The 9,551-nt window shown below is 45.7% G+C and overlaps 1 protein-coding gene across 5 annotated transcripts in view; it reads left to right on the top strand.

Annotated features, from left to right (window-relative positions):
• The window catches only part of NOSTRIN (nitric oxide synthase trafficking), a 65,870-nt gene extending 58,102 nt beyond the window's left edge, over positions 1-7,768 (top strand). For 3 of the 5 annotated variants that reach the window (XM_045299127.1, XM_045299120.1, XM_004703907.2), the window contains 4 exons: positions 2,331-2,456; positions 4,029-4,143; positions 5,693-5,782; positions 7,550-7,768. In XM_045299127.1, the coding sequence (XP_045155062.1) occupies positions 2,331-2,456; positions 4,029-4,143; positions 5,693-5,782; positions 7,550-7,686 (468 nt within the window). In that variant the 3' untranslated portion in view covers positions 7,687-7,768. Of the gene's footprint in view, positions 1-2,330; positions 2,457-4,028; positions 4,144-5,692; positions 5,783-7,532 lie in introns of all 5 variants that reach the window. The other 2 variants (XM_045299113.1, XM_045299125.1) reach the window with 2 other exon arrangements.
• The last annotated feature ends 1,783 nt before the right edge of the window (positions 7,769-9,551 follow it).

Genomic DNA, 9,551 nt, shown 5'->3' with positions numbered 1-9,551 from the left:
GCGTGCAGGGGGAGCTCCCGGGAACAAGGAGTAACTTTGAAGGACAAGTTCTTTGGAGGAGGGTGACAAACAACAAGCCAGGGAGCTGCGACATCCTCATAATTACTGTTATGTGTGAGCTGATTGGTGCGGCCACTGGGTCAATCCATCTCACCCAGGGTCGTCTTCCTCATTGTCTCAGACCCTCTGCTTAAGCTTGATGTCCTTGAGTGCGCTTTTTGTTCATGGCTCTACAGACATGTGTTGATACTGATGGACATTGTAGCTCTTTGGGAGGAACTCACATTAAATGAGTAGTTACACCCCCACCCCCACCCAGTATGTACATTTTATAGCTAAATAAAAGGATAGATACCTCCTGCCTATGTTTGCAAACTATGGGGTTTCTGCTGGGTTGAGAGAGTGGCTGGAAGAGGTCTAGGGTTAATCTCAGAAGAATTCAGGAAGGACACAAGAAACTCTTGCCAGATTTCCTTATGCTGGGAATTTAACTCTCTTGTGAAAGTAGGTGCCTAGTGGTTCTGCCCAAACTGGCAGTTTCAGGAGTTCTTTGGTAAAAGTAAAAAGCCATGGTGGTGCTGGGGATAAACATTAGGCTGTCAACCACAAGGTTGGTGGTTCAAACCCACCAGTCGCTCCTTGGGAGGAAAATGAGGCTGGCTGCTCCTGTAAAGACTTAGTCTCAGAAACTCTAAGAAGTATTCTACTCTACCCTGCAGGTTAGCAATGAGTGAGAATCATTTAAATTCTTTCCAATTTATTCCCTTTTTTCTTTAAGTATCATATTTGAAACAAGACTGCTGGCAAAATCTGTAAAGTTGTTGCAGAATTTCTGGGGGTTGTTTACATAAGATATTGTCCTCAGATGCTGGAAAGACCGCCACATAAAAAAGGAAACAGGGCTAAATGCTCAATAATAGCTGAAAGTTTGGCAGTTCAAATACACCAGCGGCTTTGTGGGCGGTCCATATGGCTTTCTGTTTCTCTGCAGACTGTAGACTTGGAAGCCCTCCGGGGCAGGGCTCCTGTCTGGGAGGGTTGCTATGAGTTGAAAGCAACTTGACAGCAGTGGGTTAAGGGGTTGCGACATTTTCAGATGCAGACTAGCAGATGCCTGCTGTTACAATGTTATTGGGAGATTTTTATTTCATCTGAGGAAAACCTGCCCCACAAGACAGTGGCTTATTTCAAGGACTGGAGACCTCCCTGTGGTTGGAAGGGTTCAGGCCCAGGATATGACCCTTGGAAGGAGGGGTGTCATGGTGAAGAAGGGGGTGATAACAGTAAGGAGAAGATTGGTAAAGCAGGCTTAGATTTTTTTTAGTACATTTACTGACTGAACAAGCGCTGGAAAAGAAGCAACTGTAGTTTCTAGTTCAAGTCAAATTAAGAACAGGAAGAAATAGGGAGTGGGTCTTTAGTCTCACTTCTTGGTTTTATACTTAAATACCACCCCACCCCCCCCAATATTATATCCAAGGTCCAGAAGCGTAACTCAAACTTTCTCAGGAATTTAGGTCTCCTATCGCCTCCTTGGTAGCGTAGGCTGCTAACATCGCAAGCGAATGTAGGACTCTTCCGTTAAAGAATTCACATTCATTTTAGTTTGATTCTATGATATTAGTTCAATTCTGTGCACAGTACTGAGTGCCTGTGGCTCAATTAGGAAGCCCAGACAATGCTGCTTGGTGTTGGGCTGCTAACGTCAAGGTCATTGGTTCAAAGCCACCAGCTCCTCTGGGGGAGAAAGATGAGGCTATCTGCTTCCGTTAATAAAACAAGAAAAATCAGCCTCAGAGACCCTGTGTAGGGTCACTGTGAGTCAGAATCAATCATGTAGCAGTGGGTTTGCAGTGGGCTCAATTGCCCTTCCTCATGGCCCACCTAAAAATCTACTTTCTGCAATCGAACACATGCTCTCTTTTTCCACTGCTTAGTGACACTTGAGAAAAGCTATTATTCATTGCCACAAAACACTGATCTACATACAAACAAGGGGGAGGGGGCTACGAAAATTTCATGGAAAAATAGAACTACAAGATAATCCCACTACCTTTTTGGAGTCCACATTTATATCTATAAAAAGCTTTTTCTCTTGTCCCGTGTTGTCTAGAATAAGGTGTGTTCATCAACACAGGCTCTCCTGTCGTAGTACTTAAACAGGTTAGATGGTTTTCTCTTCAGCATTTTCTTTGATAGTCATAGATGAGTCAAATGTATACATTTCTAGGCTTTTTGCCATTTTGAAAATGTTCCTGAATCCCGCTACTCACCCACTGTGCCTCGTTCTCTACAAATGTACTGATATGGCCAAATGAATGTATCCACAGATCAATTTGAAGCTAGACCTGTTGCAAGCAAACTCCTATAAACTGTCATCAGTATTAGCAGAACTTGAGCAAAGACCTAAGCCCAGGCATCCCTGTAGCAACTGCATCTTCAAATGGAAGGACAAGGTAAATGCTGAAGAGATTGGGTATAACTGCGCTTGCAGGATAAAAGTGGCTTAAAGTGACATGTGCCAGTGGGGCAGGGAGCGGATCTGATTTATATATGCTGTGTGTCCCAAATCCTCGGTGTGGAATTTTAAAATCTAGTTTTGTTCCTTTATAGCAGTGGTTCTCAACCTTCCTAATGCTGTGACCTTTTAATACAGTTCCTCATGTTGTGGTGACCCCCCCACCCAACCATAACATTATTTTCGTTGCTATTTCATAACTGTGATTTTGCTACTGTTATGAATCAGGTGACCCCTGTGAAAGGAGCGTTCGATCCCCAAGGGGGTCGCAACCCACAAGTTGAGAACCACTGCTTTAAAGCATAAGAGGAAGAGCTTGACACAACTGAATTCATTCCTTGGCCACTAACTTATTGTGAGGAGTTAGAAGGCCTTTCTCTTCCTCTTCATACCCTAAATTCATTTGTCCAACTTGCCTTTATAGTAAAACCTTTCAGTATTTATACAAGCGAAAAAATTATGAGATTTTACACGATTAACATAGTACTTAATGTAAATCATGCCCGAGGACAGGTTTTAAAGTTTATGAATCCATACACATGCATTTTCCCAGTGACACCCTTTTCAGGAACTGGTGATGGGCATGATGAGGGAGGAAGATAAAGAGGGGGCTCCCCTCTCTGTGGGTAGGAGGTGTTTCCCATCACATGACAGAAGGGTGCACTGTAACCATCTGCTAATGAAGGGACAGTGTTCTTTCAGAGTGATTGAAGAACTCCAAACTGGTCTCAATCATTTAAAAGGAGTTGTGATCACTTCAGTTGTAGCTCAACCAATTAAAGTTGAATTTATAGAACTGGTGATATGAAAGTGCCAGGGCTTCAAAACTACATGGGGAAATTCCATGATCTTTTGAGGCAGGGGTCCCCAAACTTTTAAGACAGGGGGCCAGTTCACTGTCCCTCAGACCCCTTGGAGGACTGGACTATACTTAAAAAAAAAACTATGAACAAATTCCTATGCACACTGCACATATCTTATTTTGAAATAAAAAAACAAATAGGGCAAAAACACCTGGCAGGCTGGATAAATGTCCTCAGTGGGCTAAGGCGGGTTGCATGTGGCCCGCGGGCCGTAGTTTGAGGGCTTTTCTGTATTGGAAGCTCCACCCCCATATCATGATTGGGCCCAGAGGCATCAGAGAGTCCCTGGGTGGAACACACAGAAGACAGGTTTAGTGACCGATTTCCCCCAGCGCTGCTATTGACACAGTTCCAGTCGGGCCCGCACGAGGGTGCCAGGAGTTTGAGTTAACTCAATGACAATAGCAGGAGGTTTGCGGAAGGCGTGGGCGCAAGTACAGATGATGAGAGAGTGATTGCCTAATCTGACTCATGTTAGGGGAAAAATATTAAGACTGCAGAAACAAGAATGCTCTCGAGCAGGGTTCATAAACATATTGAATCTCTTTATCCCTCAACATCAATAAACAAAGCAAGTGTCCTACCAAGAGTGACAGTTTTCTGACTGCATGCGATGACAATGCTGTTCATGCGTTACTTTTGAACAGGAGCAGCTGCACAGCTATGTGCAAATTTCTCGCCCGTTAAAGAAGAAGAGATTAGAGAGTGCTATGAGCAAGGCTTCTAGTGGGCAGAGCCATCCAAATTCCTCATTGTCTTCCGGTAAGTCCATGCCCCAATAAGCAGATGCACTGGTCTCGCTTCGATCCCTGCGGACAGCAGCCCGGCTGAGTGTCTCCCAGATGGCAAGGCCTCACACCCGCCCTCACTTCTTTCTCCTGTGGGGCACAGGGGCGGGGCTGAACCTCCAACCTTCCTGTGAGCAGCCCAGTGCTCAATCCCACCACCTCGCCTGACTCCACGCCCAGAACTGTTTGGGACTGCATCCTACCAGTACAGCATCTCGCCATATTTCTGTTGTAGTCTCAGAACAACTTGGGCAAATATCTACTCACAGAAATTTACATTCTGATCAGGAGTGACTAATTTGTTAGAATCGATTAGAATCCACTTGTGGGAATCGGTAGCTTTGTGTACATTTGTGTGAAGGATTCAGGGGGGGCGGGAATGTGGTGAGATGGTGTTTTGTAGCACGAAGCAGTGCCCCGGATGCCCGGTGATTGGCATCCACTTCATTCTCAAGTCTTTCCGTGGTCAACGATCAACACAACCACCTGAAAGCCAGTGCAGGGAGCCCGGCAGCTCTGTCTCCACAAACTCCTCCAAACGTGCCTGGAAACCCTGTTGTCCTTTCCGGGAGAAAGCTGGTGGCCCTGTCGGGGAGGGTGGCCAGAGCCACGATTAGGGCCAGACCTGACTGAATCCACTGCCTTTAGTCAATAATGTATCCTTAGCCACCCACCACTGCCCTTACCTTTTGAAGCATGCATGTGCACACCACACACACGTACACTTCAATCTCCAACACTCAACTACCATAATTATCAAAGCCTTGGCTCTCTACTTTCTTGACTGAATGGCCCCAGAGGGAAAGTTTTCACAAAACCCAAGGCATTGCGCACTGTACAGGACATTAGAGTCACAGCTGCATTGTTGGAAGGAGCCGTGGTGATAGGTGAGCTATTGGGCTGCCCGCCACACGGTCGGTGGTTCAGACTCACCAGAGTCTCAGCTGGAGAAAGATGAGGCAGTCTGCTCCTATTTACAGTCATGGAAACCCTATGAAGCCGTTCTCTTCTATCCTACAGGGTCGCTGAGGGTCAGAAGCAACTTAACAGCAATGGCCTTTTAGCATTGCCTGATAAGTAGGCCCAGAAGCACCGAGGGAGAGGGCTAATAAGCACATCCTCCCAGCAGTCCCGACCTATGTCTGAGTGCATTCCAAAACATGCATGCAACTACTTCACCAACTCTCCGGCTGATATGCACTAAGTTCATGTACTATACAGATCTCTTTACAGTGTCATCTTTCTTATTATTGTTACCCCAGGAAGTTTTCTCCCCTCAACATAGTATACTCTGGATCATAATACAGGTTTAGGCTATATATTTACAGCACCATACACATAATGGCTACATCAAAATAGCCATTGAATTTTCAAAGAATGAATGTTATATATTTTCTTATGAGAAAATTCAATTATCATTATACTCTGCTCCCAACTGTTAAATAGTCAGAACGAGCTTCCAGGTACATCATCTTGCCAACCAATACAGCGTCTTAATAATTACCACTTAATCTGACTCTCAGTCTCAGGTGTGACCCAACTTGGCAACGGTCTTTGCAAAGCTTTATATGCTTTCCAAGCCAGGCAAGAGGATGAATTGAATTTGGAAAAAGGTAAGAAACATTCACACATATTATAATTGCCTTCTGATGCTGGGCCCCTGAGTGGGAGAAACGTTGGTCTTAGAATTGCAGACTACTGCGTGAAGTCAGCCAGGTTGATAGAATCACTCTATGGAGAGGAGAAAGAGGAAGCACATCAGATATTAAAGCGTGCACCATGGTAATGGTGAGCACTAACTGTGTATTATGGGCTGGACACTGCTACAAGATCCTTATCCAATTTAACCATCACCAGAAAACCTTTGAAACATTCCGTTCTTCATCACAGTATCAGTATCACACTGGCATAGAATGCCAGGAATTGAAAGTCAGCCTTGTCTTTCTCCCACAGAGTAGCTGCTTGTGTGTTTGAACCGCTGACCTGGCTGTTAACAGCTCAGTGAGTAATCCACTAGGCCACCAGGGCTCCTGGTGGCAAGCAGGATGGCTTCCTGGCCCATAGAGACAAGGGCCAAGGGACTGTGTGCCTGAGAGATGGAGGACCAGAGAAAGGCTCAGTGGATGGCTGAGGAGAAGTATTGCTATGGACCAATGACTGTATCCTTACTGAGATTTTTCTATTTTAAGTAGTTACTTCAAGTGGAATCTAGGGATCATGGAAGCTTGGGCCAACTGACAATAAGACTTTAAATCATTTGTTTCAATTCTTTCTACTAGATCATCCCAATCTATTGACCTGAGAGAATTCATTAGTGAAGAGAAATTAGACTGAGAGTGATCTACAGCAATAAACAGTGATTTATGACTAAGGGAAGATAGAAAGGGGATTACATCCCCTTTGTCTTATAGGATGACTGACGAAAAGTGAGGTAGATTGAAAAAATTATTTCGGCATGGTATTAAAAAATATTAGATTGAGAAGGTCCAAATGTTTCTTGACAGAATCTATTTATTTGACTAATTGTTTTAAAGAAGTGTTTTCTGCACATTGTGGAGGCATTTGTGGTTCAGTGGCTGAATGCCCACCTTCGCGTGGGAGCCCCAGGTTTGGGCCTCAGTCAATGCAGCTCACGTGCAGATGGGGATTTGTGTGTTGCTCCAGTGCTGAACCGGTTTCAGAGGCGCTTCCAGACTAAGATGGACTAGAAGGAAGGGCTGGTTACCTACTTCCAAAATCAGCCCTTGACCCCACGGAGGATTGCAAGGATCTGATCAGATCTGCTGCTGATCGTGGAGGTGGCATAGGCCTGGTGACGTTTTGTATGATTGTATACACAGTCGCCGGGTGTCAGGGTCACTGCAAAGGCAGCTTACAACACAACATCACCTTCGAATTACTAGTTTGTTAACGTTACCCCACCTCTTAGGTAGAGTTGTGAGTTGGAATTTTGGACTGTGAAGCCAGGTGTGACAAAGAGAAGCTTAGCCCCGGAGAAGTGTGGTAACACAGACATACCCGTGGTAGCTGACGTACCAGGTGATCGTGGCCACCAACAAGAGAAACCTCTAAAGCACTAACACTGAGAGAGAGTGTGGTGACAACGCATCAGCTAAATACAAAGAAAGCCAGGTGTCACTGTGATGACCCAGTCAATCATCTCGTGGCACACAGCCTTGCGCACTGTCTTACTCTTGCGTCCGCTGCACGGTGTCTGCTTCATACCCAGTATGTGCTCAGGAACCCCTCCTTCAATGGAGTCACGTGCAGAGATGCTGCCCAGGAACTCCTTGAAAGCCACCCCTGCCTCTGCGTGGCTCACCCAACAAGCTCACCCAGAGACTCGTCTGACTTGCCAGTTAGCTGTGTTTTCTCCGCAGGTGACATTGTGGCTATACACGAGAAAAAGGGAGAAGGATGGTGGTTTGGATCTCTCAATGGGAAGAAAGGCCACTTTCCAGCCGCATATGTAGAGGAGCTACCTCCCGATGCTGGGGACACCGCTGTGCAGCCATGAAACGCGCATCTGAACTCGCCGCCTCGGCCATTCTGCAGACGCTAAATGTGCTGCAAATAAAGATGAAATTGTGTTACCTTTTCCCATGCATCTCTCTTTCACTGGGTGATGAGCTCCTGCACTTGGCACTCTGGGTTATTCGCGTGAAATGCTCTGAAGATGGGTGAGTGTGGGAGGACAGGAAAGAAGTTCCCTGCTTCCTAGGGTTTCAGAATCCTAAGGGACCCTAGAGATGACCCGACACAGCATCTGTGTCACAACCTTTCGAACCAGAAGTCACACACAGTTGGTAGGTAGCAGATTAGAGATTAGAACTCACCTGTGCTTTTCTTTGGAGCTTGGATGGCCACCGGATGCTGTAGTCCTACATGTCGTGCCAGACCAGAGAGCTGAGCGAGCACATAAACCAGCTCCAAACAGAACAGCTCTGTTGGGAATAGGCAGGTAAGACACCAGTGAGGCAGCTCGGGTCGAGATGACTGTAGAAAACTGGAGTAGGAGCTGAGGCCAAGAAGGAGTGGTGGGAAAGGCTCAGGGTGGTAGACTGACAACCGAGGAGTGTCACTATGAGCCAATGACTTTCTGAGATGGTGGCTTCGTAGAACCCCTCTGTCCAGGACCCTACACTAAGTTGTAATACATAGTGAAGGCATCACTCCTCGATCTTCATCAGCCAGGTCTTCAAGTCCCCTCACTTTCAGCAAGCAAGGTTGTGTCACCGGCATGTTGCAATGCATACTTCAGAAGCACCCATTGTTGCAATGCATACTTCAGAAGCACCCATCAACTGTGTATTCTTGAAAGATTTCAACATTCGCCATCAATATGTAAAGCCAGGATTCACTATCCGATGGACTATGTGAAGGGAAGATCCATGCTACTTTCTCCAGTGCCCAAGGGGGAAATCGCTCAGCATAGGGAGAAGGAATGAGCCTCTCCCTAGAATCACACACACAATTGCATGTAGGCTCGTGATGTTGGCAGAAACTCCCAGGCACATTTATTCTTGTACCAAAAAGAGAGTAGGTTCTTTCGAGTTTTAGGAATTAAAAAGCCATTAAAACCCACTCCACTACTCTCCTGCCTCTTACCCCCTCTCTCTTTTTTAATCAAGTTGGATACGTTCAAGATGGAATTTTTCAAATTAAACCACATGTACTTATTATATTCAGCACAACTACTCTTTTATATCATCCACTGCCATCAACTACACTCTGACTCACAGCGTCCATATAGGACAGAACAGAACTGCCCCTGGGGGGCCGCAAATCTCTATGGGAGCAGAGCGGCTGGTGGGCTCCCACTGCAGACCTTGTGTTTAGCTGCCCAACTCACCCCCCACTGCACCACTAGGGCTCCTGTTACACACACACACACAATGATTACATTCACGTCTCTATGTATGCACACATAGGAATATATGTGTGTATACACACACACATACCTATATATCACAGCACACATTGCAGATATTAGACCACATGGTAGTTGGGGGTTTCATCAACCTGGCTGGGCCAGAATTCTCAGTGGGTTTGGCAGTGGGGGCCTGGCAATCCCCTCTGATGTTTCCTAACACAGTGTCAGCATCTCTGGGATGGGATCTTCTTGGAACAGCCCATGAGTTATAAGATTAAGGTGACTATTCTAAAGTTTATTATTTTCTGCCTTCTTTCGGATTGAAGTTTATCTGTGTTTTATTTTGTTGTTGTTGATGTCGATCTTCTTGGTATGATTTATTTTTTTATGAAATCCAGGATAAGTAAATCTATAGAGACAGTAACTACATTAGGCCAGCAGTTCGAAACCACCATCTGCTCCACGGGAGAAAGGTGAGGCTTTCTACTCCCATAAAGAGTTACAGAAAA

The sequence above is a fragment of the Echinops telfairi genome, unplaced genomic scaffold (assembly GCF_000313985.2).
Source record: "Echinops telfairi isolate 266 unplaced genomic scaffold, ASM31398v2 ScPeMD7_4;HRSCAF=17, whole genome shotgun sequence".
NCBI classification, from domain to species: Eukaryota; Metazoa; Chordata; class Mammalia; order Afrosoricida; family Tenrecidae; genus Echinops; species Echinops telfairi.
Note: the sequence above shows the minus strand (reverse complement) of the source record. Positions and strands in the feature narration are given on the sequence as shown.